At 47.3% G+C, this 24,231-nt stretch overlaps 1 protein-coding gene across 1 annotated transcript in view; it reads right to left on the reverse strand.

Moving 5' to 3' along the window:
• SH3RF3 (SH3 domain containing ring finger 3) overlaps nucleotides 1–24,231 on the reverse strand; it is a 352,997-nt gene that overhangs the window by 59,605 nt on the left and 269,161 nt on the right. Inside the window, exons 7-9 of the mRNA XM_055329433.1 lie at nucleotides 18,362–18,532; nucleotides 15,944–16,191; nucleotides 234–568 (exon numbers count right to left, since the gene is read on the reverse strand). Coding sequence (XP_055185408.1) covers nucleotides 234–568; nucleotides 15,944–16,191; nucleotides 18,362–18,532 — 754 coding nt within the window. The remainder of the gene's footprint in view (nucleotides 1–233; nucleotides 569–15,943; nucleotides 16,192–18,361; nucleotides 18,533–24,231) is intronic.

Here is a 24,231-nt window from a genome sequence, read left to right on the forward strand (position 1 = left end):
TTCTGATTTGCATAAAAGCTCTCGTGGCCCCACCAGAACCAGAGTCCTGCCTCAATTCCCCTGCAAGGACAGCTGCTTTGCTGGTTTGGCCTTGGTCTCCGTCATAGGCCTGATGCATTGGGGGGCAGGAACCTGGTGCCTTATTTTTACAAAATGTCACTAGTGTCTGGTGCTAATGACTTACAATAAGCAACTGGGCGATGGCCAGGGCTCACCCAGGATGTGCCACTTACCTTTTCATTTTTTTTCTCATCTGGTTTGCATCCGGTGTTGGTGGGGCTGGATGATGACAGGCCACTGCCAGGCCCCACTCCGGCCTCCCCGTTGAGGTTGGCTGCACTGACATTGGGAGGCGTGACGGCTGATGCTGCGGATGTAAGTGGGATGGCTGCTCGGGGGCACTGGGCCCCAAGAATCGTCTGCACGGGGGGCTGGTGCAGGTGCTGCGGGGACACCATCGAGTGGGGTCTGAGGCTGGCAGCGGGCAGGCGTGAGGGGGAGTTCTGGGTGCGCAGGGGCGACACGGTGGCTGTTGGCCGGTCTTGGGCCTGGGCTGAGGAGTGGGCAGCTGGAGCACAGGGTTGGAGAGAGAGTGGGGTTGCAAGGTTAGTTTGTCATGGCTGTGCCATCATCGCGGACTCCACCCTGGATGCATCCTCCTGGGCTCTCAGCCTCTGTCCTTGGTCCCTCTGCACCCACCCTGCTCCTTGGGGACAGGGATGGGGCCTGGTGCCTTGGGGAACACATCCCGTCTCCCCGAAGCCCTGCTGCAGCACAAACAGCCTGCCCTGGGGAGGAGCAGAAACCTCTCCTCCAAGGTTGTTGCCAGTATGGACATGTCCCCAGTTCCCATGAAGCCTTCTAACTGGTTTTCTCTGCTTTGATGAGCAGACACACTCACAAGTTCTTTTACATCGCCCTGATGAAAATGTTCATAAATTAAAGCCCATGACAGAATCCTGAAGAAGCCCCAAGACAACCCCCAAAACTATTAGACACCACTGCATGCAAGGTGACCATTGCCAACAGCTGGATTCTGGTTGCTCTTGACCCCAGAACTGTAACTGGCCCTTGGTCCACACTCAGCATTTTAGCTGGCTGAGCTAGGCCTGCGTGCCTGCGGCAGCTCTTGTGGTTGACAGTCACAGGAGGAAGGTGCTGCAGCTTTGGGCCGTCACCATGCTCACTGCTATCTGCCTGTGGCTGTTGCCTTGCTCGCACACCAAAGTCAATGTCTGGATTTATGGAACAGGAATGTCACAATGATGTATCTGCCCCCTACTTGCCAGCAAAAATGCCTCCTAAGGGTAGTAGGGTCTAAAGGCCTACCGTTTGTAAAAATCTACCATTTGAAAACATAAAGTTCCTTCCAAACCCAGCACCACATTAAAATTAATCCTGCTGCAGCTTGTGTCAGTAATTTTGAAGAACTGTCTCCTAACTCGTAACAGAAGAAACTTACAGGGGCTCAGAGTGAGCCACACCAGAGCAATGTGACTGGTGACCTGGGCTGGGGACCTAAAGGGAGACATGGGTCATGGCAGCCCACACCACTGCATGCCACGTGGCCCATGCCACATTGCACAACTCAGATAAGATCGTTTTTGCACGGTCATCCAGAGAAGAATTACACTTTACACTGCCCTTATTTCCTACCACCAGAACTCATGGCATTTGTAGCTTCAGCAACATGAAGAAACCACATGTGAGAAAACAAAACAATATTCTCAGCCTCCAAATATGCCTTGAATACATAGTCTACTCATAAATCCTAACAGCGTTTCCCTGGCGTGTGAAGTAACTTGGCTGGGCAAACGAGAGCCCCTCCCCACATGGCCCGGCCTCAGATTCTGACAGCGCTGCGTGGGAAGAGCTGGGGAGATCTAATTACGTGATCCTGGCCTCCCTGGGACTCAGGGACTCTGGCCGCATCCTCCGTTTCTAGAAGGTGCGATGTGTAAGGGCTGATTTATGGTTTTAAAAGTATTCAGAGTTTGGGGCGGGTTTGAATCCTCACTCAATGTGGCCTCACATTTCAAAAGACCAGGTTTTAGGCAACGATGCAGATCAATGAAGCCACTGGGGTCACTCCATCAGCCCAAGGGAACCCGTGACTTGGACAGTGCTCCCAGGGCCATTCGTCTGCCTCTCCCCAGCTATCTGAACTCTCCTTCACCCCAGCCCCCTGGCCCTGGCATGGGGTATGGCAGCTGGACCAGGCAAGAGCAACAATCACTTGGGCCCAAGAGCCTGCAGGGGCTGCTCCACATTCTCCCGCGGAGTCCCACACTGCTCCCCTCCACCTCTGGCTGGCTTCCACATGCCTGCCACATGGCCCCGCCAAACCCAGTACAGAAGAGGAGACAGTGTTCCAGAGAGTTCTCAGCCTGCCCGCCAGGCAATCCCTTTGACATCCTCCCCCTTATCTCCCTTGTTCCTCCCTCAGCCACTCCAGCCTCCTCACTGTTCTGCCAACACAGGCTCGCTCTCACCTCAGAGACTGTTGCACAGAATACACTTCCCCAGAGGGCCACGTGTCCCTTTGCCCACTTTGGTCACGGTCACTGCAGACTCTATGCTCCCGGAGAGCCTGTCCTCGCCCACCCACCCAACAGTGCAGGCTGCCGCTCTGCAAGCCCAGCCACTCCTGGCCCGCGTCATCTCCCCTTTCCTCCCACGGCACCATCTGCTCTCCACACTGTGAGTCCCCCTTCATAGCGTGTGGCTGCTCCTAGCCTGCCTCCCCCCACCTCGAGGTGAGCCCACGAGGGAGCTCCACTTGCTGTGCAGTTCAGCAATCTACCCCCAAACAGCCGCCCCAGGGCCCAGCATGCAGCAGATGCTTGATCAATTTCTTGAATGAATGAACAGGTCTTTGAAAAAAGAGAATTTTCAGATTTTACAGAATTGAACCACTGCGGAAGATAAAACTCTTCCATGAGAAAGAGGGGCATGACTCATCACACTGGCTGGTAGAACAATATGGGGTTCCCCGGAGCCCCAGGAGGATTCATCCTCAGGTTCACCCACCCTGTGCCATCCGACCTTGGACTGACCTAGACCACTTCCCTCCAGTCACCCTGCTACTTAGCAATGCCAAAGCCCCTGTGTGACAGAGGCAGCAGTCTGAGGAAATGTTCCTGTTCCATACTGTTCCCCTCTGCTTCTCCTCCATAAACCTTTGGCACAGCCCAGCAACTCTGGAGTGCCTGACCCCCCTGGACCTCAGTCAGTTCACTGCTCCGTCATCCCACAGGTGCTTTATAAAGAGTAGTTGAACCAATGAATGACCAACCTTACATCAACATTATCCTTTTCTTATCCTCAAGTTTATCACTTCCCACTTCATGGATGAAATGAACACTGGCAACTCCCCAAACTTCAGGCCAGGCCAGCCTCTCTCTCAACTCATCTAGACCCACCCTGCCCTCCGGTCTCAAGGATACAGGGTCCCCACAGGGAGCCCCATCATGCTCATCTTGATCCTTTCCCCTAGCTCATCACCTTCTCACCTGTATTAAATTTCTCTATTAACTCTCCTCTTGCAATTCACTAAGCAAGTTTATAGCTCCCATTTTAAAAACAGTCTTTTTTTCTGGCCAGTACCTCTTTTTCCCATTTTCCTTTTACCTAGTATTCTTGAAATAGTGCCTATATTTGTTCTTTCTTACTTTTCATTCAATTCTTTGCATGATCTGTATTTGCCTTCATGACAGTTGTCATCTCTGCTCTGTGTTCCAGATACATTCCTTTGTGCAGCTTTCCAGCGTTACTAATTTCCATCTACAACTATGTCTGTGCTATAGTTTATGTTACCTATAGAGATTTTGTATTTAAATAGATATATTTTTCCCTTTCCAAAATTTCAAGTTGGTTTTCATATTCACCAGTTTCTGATTCATAGCTATCCATCCAATTTTTCCCTTTCATAACACACTGTTTTTTCTTTTTGTTTGGGGGGGGGAAATGTAGGTGTTATTCTTTCTTTTCCCTTTTAGAGAATTATTTATTTATTTTTATTTATTTGTACTTTTAGCTAGACACACCCAATATGGGGCTTGAACCCATGGCTCCAGGATTAAGAGTCAGATGCTCTAATGACTGAGCCAGCCAGGCACCCTTAGAGGATCTTAAATATACTGATATCAAAGCCTTTTTCAGATTTCTCTTTTTTAAAAAATATTTTATTTATGTATTCATGAGAGCCACAGAGAGAGAGAGGCAGAGACACAGGCAGAGGGAGAAGCAGGCTCAATGTAGGGAGCCCAACGTGGGACTCCATCCTGGGACTCCAGGATCACACCCTGGGCTGAAGGCGGTGCTAAACCGCTGGGCAACCGGGGCTGCCCCAGATTTCTCTCTTACTTCTCTCCCATTTCTTCAGTTTATTGGCTATCTTTTATGCATTAGTGTTCCCCTTGTGCTTTGAGATTTCAGTGTGCAAGCTCCTCTTCAGTATGACTATCCTATTGCTCTTGTATCTTTGGTCACTGCTTCTTCATGGTCCCCTGGGACCTTCTCTCAGAACCAGGTATAACAGGATGGTATGAACTCTGGTCCTCAGGCCAGAGCCAAACTCAGCTCCATGCCCAGGTGGCCCTCTCTATCCTCTCCCATACCCTCAGGGAGCAGCTCAGTACTCACAATTCCCCAAGCATGGGGGGACTGCAGCTGTTCAAACCATTGCCCTTGGCTCTGGTCCCCTGATACTCCCCAGGGACTTCTTGTCCATTTTCTCCTGCAGGAGTTGAAAGTCAGCCAACACTGCCTGCTTTTCATTCCAGTAAGCCAATGCTTCAACCCCATTAGCTATTGTGTGTCCCATTTTATTTTGATCCATAGAATTGACTTTTTAAAAATTTAAAAACAAACAAATCTGTTTGTGTTTAAAAGAGGGAATGGGGGATTTCCACATGAACTCACTGTCCCATACTATCGAGGAGTTCTTCATTCACTTCTCAGTCTACTGAAATATAGTTTGTCACTTTCTTTCCATCAAATATTACCTGAACAAGATCAATTATGACTCCACCTGTTAGTGAATTTAATGGACACTTTTCTGTTTTCAGAAAAAATTATCCACTGATCTAGTTGCTTAACTTTACACCAATACCACACTGACTTGATTACTGTAGCCTTATGTCCTGAAAACAGTGTTAGCCTTCCAACTTTGTTGTTCCTTTCCGGTCCTATTCTAGGTCCTTTGAATGCCTATATGAATTTGAGAAACAGGTTACTATTTTTTTCTACAAAAAAGTAGACTGGGGAGGGGCGTCTGAATGGCTCAGGTGGTTAAGCATCTGCCTTCAGCTCAGGTCATGATCTCAGGGTCCTGGGATATAGAGCCCCACACCAGGCTCCCTGCTCTGCAGGGAGTCTGCTTCTCTCTCTCTCCCTCTCCCTCTGTGCTCTCCCCCTCTCTCAAATACATAAAATCTTAAAAAAGATGTTGAGTGCATTTGTGATTGGTATTCCATTGAATCTATAGGTCAAAATTTTGGATAATAAATCCCTTAACAATAGTAAATCTTCTCACTCCTAGATAAAGTGTTTTTTTCTCAACTTTTTCAGTCATATTCAATTTCTCTTAGCAATATTTGGTAGTTTTCAGCAGACAACTATTCTTTTATCAGATGTGCCCCTAACTAATTTATTTTTCATGTTCTTAAAATTGTTATTATCTTTTAAAACATCAATTTCCATTTATTCACCACTAGTATGTAAAAATATATCTGATTTTTGTATATTAATCTTGTATTCTGCAACCTTGCTGAATTCGTTTATTAGCTATACAGAAAATTCTGTGTGAGTGTGGATTGCCCAGGGTTTTCTATATTCGAGACCATGTTATCTGCAAATAGATATAATTTTCCTCCCTCCTTTCCAATCTGCATGCTTTTTATATCTTTTTCTTGACTAACTGCTCTGGATAGAATTTACAGTACAATATTAAATAGAATTGGCAAGAGTAGATATTCCTGTTTAATCCTGCCTCAGGGGAAAAGCTTTCTATTTCTCACCATTAAGTCTGAGGTTAACTGTGGTTTTCATGGATGCCCTTTATCAGGTCGAGCAGCTCACTTCTATTTTCTCATTTTCTGACAGTTTTTAATCAGGAGTGTGTGTTGGATTTTGTAAAAAAAATTTTTTTTTCCATATCTGTTGAACTGGTCATGTTATTTTTATTCTTTGATTCCTTTTATTTAATTATTTTTTATTGGTGTTCAATTTGCCAACATATAGCATAACACCCAGTGCACATCCCATCAAGTGCCCCCCTCAGTGCCTGTCACCCAGTCACCCCCACCCCCCGGCCACCTCCCCTTCCACCCCCCCTAGTTCGTTTCCCAGAGTTAGGAGTCTCTCATGTTCTGTCTCCCTCCCTGATATTTTCCACTCATTTTTTCTCCTTTCCCCTTTATTCCCTTTCACTATTTTTTATATTCCCCAAATGAATGAGACCATATAATGTTTGTCCTTTTTCGATTGACTTATTTCACTCAGCATAATACCCTCCAGTTCCATCCATGTCTAAGCAAATGGTGGGTATTTGTCGTTTCTAATGGCTGAGGAATATTCCATTGTATACATAGACCACATCTTCTTTATCCATTCATCTTTGGATGGGCACCGAGGCTCCTTCCACAGTTTGGCCATTGTGGACATGGCTGCTAGAAACATCGGGGTGCAGGTGTCCCGGCATTTCATTGCAACTGTATCTTTGGGGTAAATCCCCAGCAGTGCAATTGCTGGGATGTAGGGAAGATCTATTTTTAACTCTTTGAGGAACCTCCACACAGTTTTCCAGAGTGGCTGCACCAGTTCACATTCCCACCAACAGTGCAAGAGGGTTCCCCTTTCTCCACATCCTCTCCAACATTTGTGGTTTCCTGCCTTGTTAATTTTCCCCATTCTCACTGGTGTGAGGTGGTATCTCATTGTGGTTTTGATTTGTATTTCCCTGATGGCCAGTGATGCGGAGCATTTTCTCATGTGCGTGTTGGCCATGTCTGTGTCTTCCTCTGTGAGATTTCTGTTCATGTCTTTTGCCCATTTCATGATTGGATTGTTTGTTTCATTGCTGTTGAGTTTAATAAGTTCTTTATAGATCTTGGAAACTAGCCCTTTATCTGATAGGTCATTTGCAAATATCCTCTTCCATTCTGTAGGTTTTTTAGTTTTGTTGACTGTTTCTTTTAAGATACCCAGGAATAAATCTAACCAAAGTGGTAAAGGATCTATACCCTAAAAACTACAGAACACCTCTGAAAGAAATTGAGGAAGACACAAAGAGATGGAAAAATATTCCATGCTCATGGATTGGAAGAATTAATATTGTGAAAATGTCAATGTTACCCAGGGCAATTTACACATTTAATGCAATCCCTATCAAAATACCATGGACTTTCTTCAGAGAGTTGGAACAAATTATCTTGAGATTTGTGTGGAATCAGAAAAGACCCCGAATAGCCAGGGGAATTTTAAAAAAGAAAACCATAGCTGGGGGCATCACAATGCCAGATTTCAGGTTGTACTACAAAGATGTGGTCATCAAGACAGTGTGGTACTGGCACAAAAGCAAGACACATAGATCAATGGAACAGAATAGAGAATCCAGAAGTGGACCCTCAACTTTATGGTCAACTAATATTCAACAAAGGAGGAAAGACTATCCACTGGAAAAAAGTCAGTGTCTTCAATAAATGGTGCTGGGAAAATTGGACAGCCACGTGCAAAAGAATGAAACTGGACCATTCTCTTACACCATACACAAAGATAAACTCAAAATGGATGAAAGATCTAAATGTGAGACAAGAGTCCATCAAAATCCTAGAGGAGAACACAGGCAACACCCTTTATGAACTTGGCCACAGTAACTTCTTGCAAGATACATCCATGAAGGCAAGAGAAACAAAAGGAAAAATGAACTATTGGGACTTCATCAAGATAAGAAGCTTTCGCACAGCAAAAGAAACAGTCAACAAAACTAAAAGACAACCTACAGAATGGGAGAGGATATTTGCAAATGATGTATCTTTGATTTCTACATACAGTAAGTTAGTTGGTTGATTGGTAAATGTAAATCAAACCTTGAATTTCTAGGAGAAACTCTACTTAGTCATCATATATTATCCTTTTTATTTATTGCTATAATCGATTGCTAAATTTTTTATAGAGTTTTTACATCTATGTTTATGAGTTATATTGGTCTTTTATTTTCTTTCAATGTCTTTGTCTGGTTTGGATATGAGGGTAAAGTTGGCCTTACAGAAAGTTAGGAAATATTCTCCCTTCTTTTCAATTTTCTGGAAGAGTTTCTATAGAATTGTATTTTTTTTCCCTTAACCATTAGGTATAATCTAACGATGAAGTCACTTAGGCTTGGAGATCTCTTTGTGAAAAGTTTTTAACTAATCAATTTCTTTAACTAATAGACATAGGCCTATTCAGATTATTGTTTCTAAAGTTTATCAATTTCTGTTTTTAAGAAATTTATCTGTTTTGTATAATTTGTTGAATTTATTGGCATAAAAAATTCTTAAGGATTTTATTTATTTATTTGAGAGAGAGAGCGTGAGCAGGGGTGGAGGAGGGGCAGAGGGAGAGAGAGCAGCAGACTCCCTGCTGAGCAGGGAGCCCAGTGTGGGGCTCTATCCTAAGACCCTGAGATCATGACCTGAACCGAAGGCTTAACCGACTGAGCCACCCAGGTGCCCCTACTGGCATAATCTTTTTAATAATCCTTTATTATTCTGTAAAATCTGAAGTAAAATAATAATCCCTAATTATTCTGTAAAATCTATTATTCTTAGTATTGATGATTTGTGTATTCTTATTCTTTATCCCTTTGGCTAGATGTTATTGATTTATTACTGATCTTTTCAATGAACTAGATTTTTGTTTCATTGATTTTCTCTATTGTTTTTCTGTCTTCTATTTCATTTATTTCTGCACTGAATTTTTTTCTGCTTCTTTTATGATTCCTTTGCTCTTTTAATTCTAATTTCTTAAAGTAAAACTGAGGTGATTGATTTGATATCTGTTTTTTTCCTAACATAGGTTTTGAATGCTGTAAGTTTCCACTTAAGTACTGCTTAAGAGGCACATTTTGATATACTGTATCTTCATTTTAATTAAGTTCAAAATGCTTCCTAATATCACTTTTGATTTCTTCTTTCATTCATGGGTTACTTTTAAGTGTATGTGCCATTTATTTGGGAATATTTGGGGGTATCTTTGTGTTACTAATTTCTAATTCATCGGTATTGTATTTAGGGAATGTGATTTATGATACTTGAATCCCTCTCAAATTTCATCTTATTTTATTTCCCTGTATTCATCTGTTTTGCTTCTTAAATTCCACATGAGTAAAATCATATGGTATTTGTCTTTCTCTGACTTACTTATTTTGCTCAGCATAATACCCTCTGGTGCCATCCATGTCATTGCAAATGGCAACATTTCATTCTTTTTGATGGCTGAGTAATATTTTGTGATATAGAGATAGAGATATAGATATCCTTTAACCATTCATCTATTCATCCATTGTTGGACATCTGGGCTTTTTCCATAATTTGGCTATTGTGGATCTTGCTGCTGTGAATATTGGGGTATGTGTGTTTTAAATTTCAAACTGCATTGTTTTTATTCTTGTTTAAACAGTTTGTTATAGTTTAAAGATATTTAAATAATCAGAAAAAAGCTTATAGATTGATATATGCAGTTAATATTTCTTAAGTCTTTCACTCCCTTTTATAGTCCATATTTCCATCTGATATCATTTTCCACCTTCCTTAAGAATTTTGTTTAACATTTTTCATATTGTGGGTCTATTGGTAATGAAATATTTTAGCTTTACTAGGTGTGAATAATTATTTTGCTTTCATTTTGAAAGAAACTTTTGCTGGATGTAGAATGCTAACTTGACAGATTTATCTTTTTCAGTACTTCTTTCAGTTGCTTCACTATTTTCTCACTTAAGTGTTCCCAACAAGAAATATATAGTCATCTTTGTTTTTTCCTAATTTATGTATCATTTTTTCCCTTGTTGCTTTTTAAGATTTTATCACAGATTTTGAACAATTTGATTATAATTTGTTTTGATGTAGTTCTCTCCATGTTTCTTGTGCTTGGGGCTCACCAGCTGTCTTTGATCTGTGAATTTTAGTTTTCATCAAATTCAGGACAATTTGGTCTATTATTTCTCAAATAATTTTTGTCTCACTTTTCATTTGTCTACTTTGGATACTCCAATTACACATATATTGGGCCACTTGAAGTTGTCACTGCTCACTGATGCTCATTTTTAAAAGTTCTCTTTTATGTTTGTGTTTCATTTTTCATAATTCCTATTGCTATTAACTTCAAGTTCATTAATATTTCCTTTGGCAATGTCTAACCTGCCATTAATTCTACCCACTGTATTCTTGATCTCACACACTGTAGTTTTTATTTCTAAAAATTTGATTTAGGTCTTTAAAATATCTTTCATGTTTCTACTTAATTTTCTGAGCCATTATAATATATAAGCATATAATAATAGATGCAATTATAATATCTGTTTTTATCTTTATCTGCTAATTCTAACATATGGGTCAGTTCTGATTGGCTGATTTATTTCATCATTGTGGGTCATATTTTCCTTCCTGTGCATAGGAATTTTTTTATTGCTATCAGACATGGTTATTTTTATGTTATTGAGAGCTGGATATTTTTTGCAGTCCTAGAAGTACTCTTGAGCTCATTCTGCAACACAGTTAAATGAACTGGAAACAGTTTGATCTTTCTGAGTTTGCTTTTAAGACTAGGTGGTGGGACTAGAGCAGTAGTTAGCCTAGGGGCTGGGTCAAGGCCCTTGTATAGACTACTCAATGTCATATGAACTGTTTCTCCATCTGGCTGGTGGAACAGGCACTATTTCCAGCACTTTGTGAATGCTGGGCACTGACAGCACTGATCCTTTTTCTCCTAGTTCCCCTGGCTTTGCACAGTTTCCTTGCAAACTCTTGTTCTTGTAAATTGTTTCTGGTGGGATGATAAATCTCCTCATTACTTTAGGTTGGTCATAAGCAGAAGCCTAGATTTATCCTTTAGATACAAAAATCAAATTATATCTATTAGTTAAAACCCTCTAATGTGCCCCAATGCCCTTAGGATAAAAACCAAAATTGCATGACATGATCTAAAAGAACCTCCATGATCTTCCCCTGCTTACCTCTCAGCTTTGCCAGAGGTACTCATCCTCTCCTTTCTTTGTCTTTCCACCCTGACTTCATCTCAGTTTTCAAGTGCACTAGCCTTAGAGGTTTCCCCATGCTTCCACCCTCACCTCATGCCCGGCTAAATTCCAGTTTTAAGACCTAAAATTAAATTTGGCCTCTGCAGAGAAATTGTCACCAACATCCTGGTCTTCTCTTGCCATGTCTTTTGTTTCAGTCACATCAAAATAAAGTTACCTAAAATAGAAACTCTGGTATTTCTCATTGCCATGTCTTTGTCCTTGCCAGTCCCTCTGCTAGAACTCTCTTTGTGCTTTGTCTGCTCAGATAGTTCCTATTTGCATTTTAAAAATCAAGACAGGATCACCACCTCTTGAAAACTTTCTGCTCTCTCATTTTCCTCCCCAGTCTGAGTTACATATGTCTCCTCCATGCTTCCATAATACCCTCTGGATACCTCCACTACAGTGCTTTTCAAGGTCTATTGCAAGAATTTATTTTCTTGTCCTCTTTAAGGGAGTATAGAATTGGGGGTTTATGTGGTTCTTCTCTACATTTCTAGAGCCTATCAGAGTATCTACCTCTCTTTCAATTTTTTTTTGGTTTGGTTTTTATTTTGATTTGGGTTTTTCTGCAGATGAATAAATGACTGTACAAGGCTCTTGCCCCTGCTAAACACTGATATGAGGATGTGTGGACACTGGTGTTTTATAGGGAGAGCTCTGCCCTTGGAAAAAGGAGTTACATTAATCAAGCAGAACAAATCATATTGGATGCTATGGCCAATGCAATTAAGCCTTTGTCAAACTGCCTGACTTTGGCTCAAGATGAGAACATTGATGAAATGCCTTTCAACTGCCTGGGTTGGGGTCTGCTGAAATGGGCAATTACTGCAGTGAACAATCCATTACTTGTACTGTCAACAGAGTGTTTTTTCTCTCTAAATGCAGAATGAAGTGGAAAATGCTATGGGAACTCAGTGGCATTTAATTTACTGATATGATGTGGTAGGAGCCATTCTTTAACTTGACTGTGACAGCAAGTGTGTGGGGATAAGCATGCAGTTGGAATGCACTGGGGAAGCTGTTTTAAACATCCTGTGCCTCACTCTTTCCATATGTAAAATTAGACTGATGGAAGAGAATGCTTGTCACACCATGGTGGTTACTATGGTGATCAATGACTGAGATGCAATGTTGTACTGCCCCTAGCCATGCCAATTTCTTTCAATTCTGCTTGTTATTCCATGGAGGGAGAAATGACTGGCAGGTCTCATTTTCTTCTTTGAACTGGGAAAGTTGCTAGCTAGGCATGGCTTAGAAAGGTGATCATACTGGCATTTTGTGCAGATAACCCAAGGGCTACTGTGCTGGGATATTCACTCTCAGTGAGGACCTGGGCTGCCCAAACTCTCCATATTGTGGTGCACATAGAAACGTGTATGTAGCACACTGGGGTGAACAGATTAGATGTTTATAGCCAGGAGGGACCTGGCATGGGACTTTAGTTGCCCCAGGTCCTGCCTGGGTGCTGCAAGGGTCAATGAGGTCAGGATCTTGGGTACTTCAGACCCAGTCACGGCACACCAGTCGGGAAGCTCTGCTGAGGGCACTTGGCCACTACAGTGGCTGTATGTCTAGCCAGAGGCTACCAATAAACGTCATCAGATGAACTTAAGCCACGTTACAAGCATGGCTGATTGGAAGGTAATTGTTGGGGGTGAGATGGCTGGTACCAGATAAATATTGTTGCAGAATTCTTATAGTATAAAGACAACTAGTTCTTCCCCGTGGGCCAGAGTTACAAAAGCAGAACTCATTCCTGGCTAATTTAATTAAAACAGACATTTCTGAAAGACTATTAGGCACTTACAGAGTCTCTGGGATGGTACAGTCAGTCTTGGAGACTCTGAAGCCAAGACAGTGCCAAGCCCACTCATGAGATCTCCCTACTACAAATCCCACTGCTGAGGGAAATGGACACTATCCAGAAGGAGGCTGGACAGTGGACACCAGATATGCACCCTGTGCCCAATGATGACTGGCACTGACACCAGATGTCCATCCTGCTTCCCCTGAAAAGCTGGACATTTTCACCACTACCTTCTCTCCCATAAGGATCCACACAGCCCTCATGTTTGTGGATCTTTTTTTGTTTTTTAAGATTTTATTAATTTATTTAGTCATGGGAGACACACATACAGAGAGAGAGAGAGGAGAGAGAGAGAGGCAGGGACACAGGCAGAGGGAGAAACAGGCTCCATGCAGGGAGCTCGATGTGGGACTTGGTCCCAGGTCTCCAGGATCAGACCCTGGGCTGAAGGCGGCACTAAACTGCTGAGCCACCCGGGCTGCCCTGTTTGCAGCTTTTGAATGTAAGTCACATCACACACAGGCATGTCTGTTCCTAGCATCTAGGTCATGTGTCTGCACTTATCTACAAGGTGAGGTGAACCAGCAGGCTCAGCCTTCTACCATGACGAGGTGGGATTCATATACAGGATGCAAGCCCCATGTAAGGACAGTGATCCAAACCACTGTGGCATGTGCCCATTACACGTTGCAAAGCCACATGTCATTGTCTTCACCATAAACCAGCCCCTCTGGTTTCTTTAGGCTGGTGATGCCATTGTCATTCTCCTAATCACTGGTCCAGAGCTTGCTTCGGCAGCACATATACTAAAATCCCAGTCACTTGTCCAGAAACTGGGCAATTGGACTTGGTTCCTTGCCCTCCCTGAGCATTAGCTTATTTCTAAGTTATAACCATCTGCCTCCTAAATATTTTGTCATTTGTCTCAATTCTACAGCCTCACTCACTGGGTCTGGGCCCCTTGAGACCTCTCACCTGGGGACAGCAACACCCTTCTAGTGGCTCCCAATTTCAGGGTGCCCCTCACCAATTCTTCCTCCCTACCATGCCTGCAGATATTTGGTAAAGTGCCATTCCTCTTGTGTAAAACCCCTCAGTGGGTCCCCATAGCTTTCATGAGAGAATTCAACGCCCTAGATCCTTCATTAATAATTTATATTTACTTTTTGGACTCTCTTGCCCTGAGTATTACAGTAATATTCTTATTCTCTAACAGAAGAGAAATAGCTACATGTACTGAATATAGACTAGATACACCATGCTAGACAGTCCTCACATGATGCCCCTGGAGGTAAGTGCCATTTTACAGAGGGAGAAACAGAGGCAAGCAATAATAATGGTGGCTCAGCCCCCAAACATAGGTCTCAAGCTCATGCCTTCAGGAAGATCTGCGTTTACTCTGTCTTCACTGAATTGCTTGCACCTGGTTGCATCCTATGTGCATGTTACTTCTGTTACAGCATGTTATTTCTGTTCACTTGACTATTCCCTTCCTCCTGCTTCAAATGGCACCCTTCTTGGTTTCCCTACCCAAATTACTTTGCTGCTTATTCTGGGATCAACCTCCTCTGAGGAGCCTTTCCCAGCCTCCCCCATCACCCAGCACCCCACTTGGGACCCTCCTCCATAGCACCCAGAGTCCTCCAACCTGGTGGCACCACCTCTCTGGCAGTGTGTGGGAGCTGAGAGCAGGGACAGAGTCCTGTTTTGTCAGGGGGAATGCTGACTGAAGTGGCCTATCCCCTGAAACATTCAGGGTTCTTCCTGTCATATCCAGCAGTCCTTGCTGCCGCGTGCCAGCCCACACGAGAGTGGCACCAGCACGGGGAGGTGAAGGCCAAGTTCCCCAGAGAATGGCTGGGTGGGCGTGTGGACAGCCACCACCTGCCCTCTTGTCCCATCAGCCGTGACTCGGGAGAAAGTATGGCCCCTGAGGTGCTAAGTATTATCTCGACTTTTCACACTTGAGAAGGTGCCTTCTGGAGCACTTCTAATGGGCCATCTCCTGGCTGGCTAGATTCTAAAAAATCATGTATTTTATTGCTCCAGAGAATTGACACTTTTTGTCCTTTAAGCCTTACTTTGAGAAGAAGAGAGATGATTTCTGAGAGAATAAGGTTGGGAGCAAGAACTCTGTCATTCAAATGAAATTCAGTTACACCCCTGCCCCACCTCTGTCCTGGGTTCCTGCACTGCACGGTGACACTGTCGCTGGCTCTACAATTTGGGAAGGTGCTTGGTATGGGCTCCCAGGGGCACCATGAGCCAAGCTTCCCCACTTCCTCAGGACTCAGCGCTAAGTGTTCAAGCCAGTTGTGCTGACCTTCTCTAGGCCTATAAGGTCCACCCCATAATATCTTTTCATCTCACACTGTCCTGGGAACAACTGGATTTTCCATAAACTATGTCACCTTGGCTATTGATAAGGCTGCCATAAAGGTGAAGGTGTCAGTGACCATCACTGTGTCTAGCTTCAAGGCATTTCGGAGAAGGAGCTCTCTGGCTCTGGCTGGTGGGCGGCTGCCTCGCCGGGCAGCCCCCGTGTGCTGGGCACCTGGAAGGCCGGGGCGGTGGGCCCAGCCACTGGAGCCAGTGTTAATCTCATTAGACCATGCAGTCCTCTTGCTACAATGAAGTATATCAATATTTGGGAATTTTCTAACCCATTTCAGCTGTCAGGACAGGGTAATATAAGTCATTACACTTCCTGGAGATTAGCAGAAGCTTATGATCATGATAAGCAAATACAACTTGCCCAGTCTTGGACTGCTTTAAACCTGGGTCATAATATTTCTCCTGAGAACCCCTTGTCAACTTTTCTTCCAGACTGAGACCTTAGGAGCAGCACATACCTGTGGGGACGGTGCCCCGGGCTTGGCTGGTGGCCGGCTGGGCTGTGTGCCGCAGGCAACTGCCCGTCGGCGGAGAGGCCGCCTGGTGCTGGGCCTGGGGTGTGGTGAGGGGAAGGGCTGGCCTTGTGGCAGTGGCTGGGCTGCTCAGACTTCCACCACCTGGGTGGATGGTTGTGGCCATCCCTTTGGCCAGTGGAGACCCTCCAACGACATTATTCCGGGGTGGCCCAGCCCCTCCTACAGGAGCTCTGAGGAAATAAAACAGAGTCAAGTCAGGTGAGGTCACAGATGAAACCACACAATACAGGTTGTTAATAAAAGCCCATTCCTACTTCCTAGCTCTGAGAGATGAAGGCCGCACAGCCCAGGGCACAAATACTAAAACAATGTCAAGATGATCCTGTAGGCAAACGTGCCCAGAGCCCAAGCTTGGCAGTGGAACACTCTTTACAAAACCCTCAGGGGGCTAACTTTCAAAGTAAATAGTTAAGAAACAGCAAAAGAACCCTAAGAATCAATATTAATCAAATATTTTGTACCAGATTCATTCTAAAAAACAGTTGTGTCTGTCCTCACACATCCAGAAGGAGCGGATGACTCAGCCACATCCCACAAGGCTTGGACACCTCTGGCACATGGTCAGAAGCAGGGCAAGGACCCACTTTCTGGACATGGCCTCTGGGAAAGGCCACAGCCATGGCCTTCAGAGGGATGTCAGGGAACTTGCAGTTTCATGCCTGAAATAGATGACCTTTCACCCCAAGTTTCCAGATGAAACCGATTTACAGTGTTTAAGAAATACAAGAGGAACACAATAACTCTCAAGATGGACTTTAGCCTCTGACCTCCAGGTACGTGCACCAAACTCAGGCACTGGTAGGGAGCATGAACCATGGGGCAGAGTCTGGGGGTCAAGTCCCCTTCTGTTCTCCCCGCGTCTCAGGGGTGAGATCCCAGGGGCCACGTGAGGGCGAGAACAAGCCACCAGGCCCATTGGCAGGTGGGCAGCCCCAGCCCGTGTGGCCAGTACCACCAGGCCATGACCTCAATCAGGGGTGGGCTGGCAGCACTAAGTCAAGGTTCCTGGACAAGCACCATGGGAAGGAGGCTCTGGGCAAGGACCCCACTGTCCAGCAGGCCTGACAATTGCTCTGAAATTCGCCTCTAGCCAGGAACTCCATCAGTGGGCCAGCCAAAACCATGAATGTTTTTTAAAGATTTATTTATTTATTTGAGAGAGAGAGAGAGAATGAGCAGGCGGGGCAGAGGGAGAGACTCTGAAGCTGACCCCGTGCTAAGTGTGGAGCCCTATGTGGGGCTCAAGCTCAGGACCCTGAGATCACAACCGGAGCCAGAATCAAGAGTTGGACACTCAACTGACTGTGCCACCCGGGTGCCCCATGAATTTTTTTTTTTTTAATCACATCTGCTACCTGCTGCACTTACTCTTAACCTGGGAAAAAATTGTAAAGACTGAATAAGTATGCTCACAAATCATGAGCCTTCCCAGGAAGCTAGGATGTGATGACGTGACCAGGAGCCCACCTCACGGCCAGCACACCCCTCTGGTGTGTCAATCCGTCTAGCCATCAGGGCAAGGTTGAGGTGTTAAGGGGCTATTTTTCTGCCAGTCCTGCCCCTAGAGAGCAGAAACCCAGGAGCCATTTCTTCATGTCATTTTCTTTTCCTGTAGTTAACCCAGAGCTGTGCCCATGAGAGGTTTCCACGTAAGACTGACAAATAAGACCAACAGTGGACTCCTCATCTTCATAGAAACTTCTCAGACAGCTCCAGATAACCTCTTGAGTAAATTTTTCTATTGTATTTTCTGTTTTACAAAAATGATATACCAGGAAATTTGCAAAAGACAGGAAAGCACAAGGAAGATGAAAATGTTTAATTAGCCCAATGCTGTCACTCAAACTCAGTAGCTTTTGAGAATACATGTGTTTCTTTTGCACATATGCAGATGTGTGTGTTTTATGCACAACAGGTTTGTGTGTAGGACACACACACACATACACACACACGCCTTAGCTGGACTAACACTGGACACACAGGTGCATGCACACACTTGGCATCTCACTCTCCTGGGTGATCTTCCATTTCCATTCCTCTTGCTGCCCTGACTCCAGCTCATCCTCCCCATCCGTTCCCCTTAAAGATGGTTCTGCTGAGTGAATGACAAGCAGAACCTAACTCAGAAGGTGAAAAACTTGCCATGTGGAACCCTTGCTCAAGGGGAGCTCTGAGCTCACAGGGCAAAACCCTGTGGGCAGTGGAGTCCTCGCCCACTTCTGGATGGGTGTTGGGCTTGTGCAGACTGAAGCATGATCTTCAGGCTGTAACCAGTGGCAGGGGGACGTGGGTGGGAGTGCTCCCTCCATTCCCAGACAGCGACACTGACACTGGCCTCACCTGGAGACGGGTGTTACATAGTTTCCTGGGAACACCCCAGAGAGCCCAGTCCTCAGGGACGTCCCCTTGAACCAGCCGTCCTGACATTTCTCTAGGACACGGTACATCTCGCCCTTCCGCAGCTCCAGCTCATCATTCTTCTGGGGCTTGTAAGCATAGAGTGCCAGGTACCTACAGGGAGAAGAGTAGGGCTAAGGATAAGTGATGGCTGGCAGGGGTGGGCAGATGCCATCTGGCATCGCTTAGATTGCATGAGGGCTCATCTTTTGATGAACCCAAGTAGCTGATGCCTGCAGGGCTTGTGTGCACCATGCCTGACCTACCCTTTATGATAAACCACTGAGGGGGTGCAGGGACGGGAGAGCACCCAGCACTGCTGTTGCTCACCTGGAGAACCAGGTCCTGAGAGGTATGTGCAGGGAGGAGACAGGGCTCTGCCTCTTGCTCCTAGAGCCCAGGTCACTCCACAGCTCTGTGCTGGCTGACCTGGGTGGGCAGGTGGTCAGCACCACCTTCCCATCTGACAGGTCAGTGATCCCTCAGGACTCATCCCAGGTCCTGGAGAATAGGCTAGAATTAGATCACTGGTGTCTGGGCCCCCACCATCCAAAGCCTGATGCTCTAAGCCAGAGAAAACTTTACCAGGCAAATTTTGGGCTGGATTTTTCTCATTTCGTCTAACCAGGTGCTGGCCTGCCTGCCTGGTTCATTCAGTCAGTCATTATGAGCTGGAAGATATCCCAAAGGCAGTCTGGTTAGGGGATTCTCAGGTGCATCCTTTCTTGCAGGATTTGTGCTACGACTAATTATTTAAATTCTACTTTTGTCTTAAGCCTATGTGAAGGGAAACCAAGAACAATCCCAGTGGTGTAAATCCTGGCCTAGGGTTTAGAAGCTGTGCCTGTAGTATATGTAGCCCAGGACCCCGGGCCAGCCTCTTGTCACGTATCTAGTGAGACCTCAGTCCTCAACCCCAAAGGGCACTTGTAAGGACTGGATAATACTTGCAAAGTGCTTTGCTACTTTGGGGGTTTGGAGAAGTGGGTTTTAACTTGACAGAACGATATCAGGCAACTATGTTGCTCATAAGATCCAGGAGGAAAGTTGGTGAGGCTTCAGCTCAATGAGAAACAAAAAATGAATTTTAAAGAAGTGTCATCTCTTGGCTCCCCTGGCAGAATGGATGGCTTGGTGGGCACGCTGAGCTCTCCCAGGACCATGGGCTCAGGACCAGAGGCTCTCAGAAGGCTCACAGACCACCTTCCTGACCTTGGGAGGGGCCTTCTCAGGAGGCGAATACAGAAATGGGACTCACTAGGGTTCAAGCAAGAAGGAGGCCCCCTGACTCTCAGAGGCTCAGTGAGGAACATGCTAGAACAGAATGGGAACCTATGAAGATGTCTCGTCTCTAATATAAAGTAAAATAAGGTAAAACAACCTAAAAGCTGACACTCCTCTCTCAGCCCTGCCCCAACACATTACCTGCCTCCGTTCCATTCAGTGGAGGCCTTGCCTGGTTAATGTCCTTTGTTTATAGGTTGACCCCACTCCTCCCTCTTCCCTTAGAGATGAAAGGATGGCTTACATCTTGATTTCTCACTGTTTGAAAAGATAAATGTCGACAACCAGGAAGGACTCTGGGCTTCAGGGATGATAAAGGAAGCTATCACTGGAGGGCCCCCCCTCTTGCTTGTCAAGGGCAGAAAGATTCACGTTCCTGACGCAATGCCCAGGTGACAAAGAGAACCTGGGTGTCATCCGTCTGTTTTCACATCTGATGACTCCCAGGAAACAGGTGTGGTGACAAACAGGAAAGCCACATGACACCTGCGTCTGCGCTGGGACAGCAGCCTGCCCTGTGACCACTTGGGGGCAGCCCCCGTGGGGAGGTGCCCTGGGCCCCAGCGAGGGCAGCATGGACACAACGGGGAAGGAGTGAGAGGGCTGGGCCGTGGGAGGCTGGTGAACAGCAACAGCGACGCATGCCTTTTGTGCCTGCTCTCAAGGAAATGTAATTGAAGCATAAATCCTGTTTGCTTGCCTCCTGTCTCTTCAGGGTGTGAAAACAATCTTTTTGATTCTGTGAGTACACAGTGGCCATGCTGGGGGTGATGGCCCTAGGAGTCTGTGTGTGTGCACGACACTGACCTCAGCAAACAATCACGTGTCCTTGGTTGGAGAGGGAGGAACCATGTGCTGCTTCTGTTCCCCTTGCCCAGCAGGGGTGATGGCACCAGGCTCCTGTCCCCAGCCTGGACAAGGTGCGGGCACTGACATCCATCGCGCCCAGTCCTGGGGCCTGTGCAGAGCCCAGAGGCCCCCGTGGAGCTGTGATGCTGCCGCATGAGGCCTACGAGCAGCCGGTGTAGACTGGCCCAGGAGGAGACCAAGTCCCAAGTGCTTGGGGTGTGTCCTCCCCCTCCCTCAGGGCCACCCATCACCTGGTGTCCTGGAGAGGCTCCACACTGTGCCATCTGCTTGGGGAGGCCTTTTCCAAAGGCTGCTTTCAGGTGAGGAAGTTCAAGACGGCATGGTGTTGGAGAGTGTAAATGCCCTGTGCTTCCACCATCATTTCCCTCTCGGGGGGCAGGTGAGCAGCCCTGAGCACTCGAGTCCTCACGTGACAGATCCTCCTGCCCTCAGCTAGGATCCCAGCGAGAGACAGCCCCCTGCCACCGCCTAGCACACCGACCTCCTGGGGATGGTGAGAACTGGCCCACAGGAGCCCCGTCTAGGCTGAGGGAAGGGGGCCGCATCTACTTGTTTCCACCGGGGCTCACGGCAAACCCTGGCTCAGGGCGGCCTACACCAAGGCACCCCCAATGTGCTACATTTGCACTAATGTTCCCTTCTATCCTCCCATCTGTTGTTCGGCCACCGGCCACTCCCCACTACACGGGATCTTCTACAAGGGCAGAAGTGGGTCCCTGTTCTGTTCACTGCTCTATGCCCAGCATCCAGAAAGTGTCTGGCACAGAGCAGATGCCCAACAAGTGCTTGTTTGATAAAAGAGGATAAAACAGGGGCTCTGGTGTTGGGACCAAGATGAAGACTGCTGAAGGGAGTGTGTCCACGTGTACCTGCAGGCGTGCAGGTGCGTGCCAGAAACCGTCCCCCACAGCCCTGAGGTCTGCTGGCTGACCTCGGACACAGAAACACACGCAAACAGGTGCCAGCCTTCCCCACTCAGGAGGTCAGTACGGAGCTGGGACCAAGCCAGGAGGGGACGGCATTGTGAGGAGGCAAGAAAAGGCATGGAAGATGGGGCTGCGGGATGAGAAGGAGAGGCAGATGGTGCAGACAGGGCAGGGGGCAGGGAGCTCAGCATCTGTCCAACAGGGAGCCAAGCTGCCCTGCAACAACCAGACAGACAGAAGCCAGCAGAGAAGGCAGAGGGCGGTGGGCAGGGTGTGGCAGGTGAGAGGTGAGGCAGAGTGGGGAGGAGAAACAGGAGCCAGAAAGCTTCGATTAAGTTTCCCATCCAGCTTGTCCAGCTCCCGGGGGCTCCAAGAGCCCTCTAAACAGGGCCCATGGGTGCCCACAGAAGGTCCCTTTGATGGTAGCTTCCTCCGTGCCTCTCCACCCATCCTCGCGGCCCTGGGGCTAGGGTGACTTCGTGTGCTGAGTGGAGTTCAAAGCCGCCCAACCATGCCAGAGAGGACAGACCCAGGTGAGTGCAGAGGGACCCGCACCCACCCACCTCAGGCTCAGCGAGTGATGGCCAGCAGCACCCGACGTCCACCGCAGGGGAAGTACGCTGCAAATTTCAAATATAACGCTAGCATCAGCAAGTGCAGTAAACACCCCAGGACCCATTGGAGCTGCTCAACAGTCATGTTCGTGTTCCTGGGGGAGTAGCCATCAAATAACTGAAAGTCAATTATCTTTTGGGAAGGAGCCGATTATCTTACCCTCCACACTTGAAGACCTCCATGCCATTTAACAGAACAAAGACTTGGCATTCCCTTCTCAGCACCAAAGGGGAGCTTCCAGCCTTCCCCATCAAAACAAAAATGGAAAAGAAAGAAAGAAAGAAAGAAAGAAAGAAAGAAAGAAAGAAAGAAAGAAAGAAAGAAAGAAAGAAAATTCTTGATGTTATGGGCCTCAAGCCATCCAGACTAAACCTTTCAAGTCAGAAAAGTCTCCTCTCACGCTTCCACTCTCATTTTAGAGGAGTACACATGGTTCCTAAGGACATAGCAAAGCAGGAGAAAGAGCACCCTGGAGGTGACCACAACCTCCCCGCTACCCGGTCGGTCCTCCCCAGGCCTAGAGCACCTTCCCTGCCCGCACCCACCGCTGGCACCAGACCCGCTGAGGGACAGCGCTCACGAGCACACAGCCGTGGGCCTCGGGTTACACCGTGCCCCTTCATGGGGGGCATGTGGGATGCTGGAACTCACCGCTCCAGGTATTCTGCTCGTCCCACGCTCAGGGACAGACACCTCTCATGTGCTGTCAACGGGCAATACTGACGGTCCCCTCTGAGGGACGCCACGCCACTCTTCAAACACAACCCTGAAGGCTCAAGTGTCAAGTGGCCGATGTCAGGCAGAGCTCCAGGCCACCACGACACCGCGGGCCACCAGCTAAGGCAGGACAGGGCAGGGGTGGGGAAGGGCTGTCTGCTACATGCCAGCCTGTCACGGGGCCTTGCTGAAGCCCCATGTGAACTCCAAGGCCGGGACGACCCCTCATTTCACAGCTGGGGAAACTGAGGCTCTGAAAGGTGGGGGACCTGTTTCTGCAGGGAGTTGGGCCAGAGGGGCTCTGGGGCCCCAGGGCTAGGTGGGGGCCCATGAGGGGCAGTGGGGGCAGCTGGCAGGCCCCCAGGCTGGGCTGGGTTCTGAAGCCGGGGAGCCCCTGGCGCCACAGCACGGGTGTGCGCCGAGTGCTCCTGCGTTTGCTCTGTTCATGGTGATCTGTCCTCCCATCTCAGTCCTTCAAGTCCGGCCTCCAGGTGTGCGCTGCCAAGGGACTAGAATGTGAACAAATCTGACTTCACTGTGGAGGGCCTCTGCTCCTCCCACTTGGGTTTCCTTTGGGGGCCTCAGAGAGAAGAGCAGAAGCAGATGGCTCTGCAGATCGTTTTTCTGCACGTGGTGTCCGCAGAGACCCAGCGTGTGGCTAGTGTGGGGAGAGGCGCTGGTTGGGGAAGGGGGGGATATGCCATTTGACATCTGCTTTCTTTAGGAATGACCCAAGGAAAGCAAGGGATGGACCACACTCAAATGGCGGACGGCCCCGGTCACTGTCAGCCTAATGTCTGCAGCCGCCGGGTCCCCACAGCTTGTCACTCCCTCTCCACCCACGTCCCCTCCACTGGGTGCAGCCAGGACAGCATTGCTGGTAGTCTTGGCACCAGCTGGGTGCTCGGAGCTGTGGGCTGGAGTCTACAGGGACCATGCACACCTGCTATGAAATAGGAGGCGCCCCTATGGTCCTTGTCTTCATGGTTCCCAGGGCCTGTTCTCACTTCTCACTCCTTCGAAAGGCCCTTCAGCTCCACAGCCTTCCACTGACCCCTCAGGGTCATTAAAAAACATGTGGATCGGAGGAGGCTGCTCCTCCAGGCTCAGAAGTCACCTCTACGGATTCACATACACAGGCGGGTATTGAACACACCTTATTTAATGCAATAGTAGGAGAGTCTGGTTCAGAGAGCCTGCTTCCCCACCATCCTGTAGGCTACATGGGCTTTTAGGCTCTAAGGCAACCCTGCTCTGACTTGAAGCAGTCCTGCACGTGTGAGCCCAGGCTGAAAGGTCAGGCCCATGCCCCCTGCCCCAGTACCCTTGGATGCGTGGTGCACACACGGAGGCGACCGTCAGGTGTGGCCAAGCAGCCTGGCATCATGCACCATCAGCATT

Source organism: Nyctereutes procyonoides, unplaced genomic scaffold (genome assembly GCF_905146905.1).
Source record: "Nyctereutes procyonoides isolate TBG_1078 unplaced genomic scaffold, NYPRO_anot_genome, whole genome shotgun sequence".
NCBI classification, from domain to species: domain Eukaryota; kingdom Metazoa; phylum Chordata; class Mammalia; order Carnivora; family Canidae; genus Nyctereutes; species Nyctereutes procyonoides.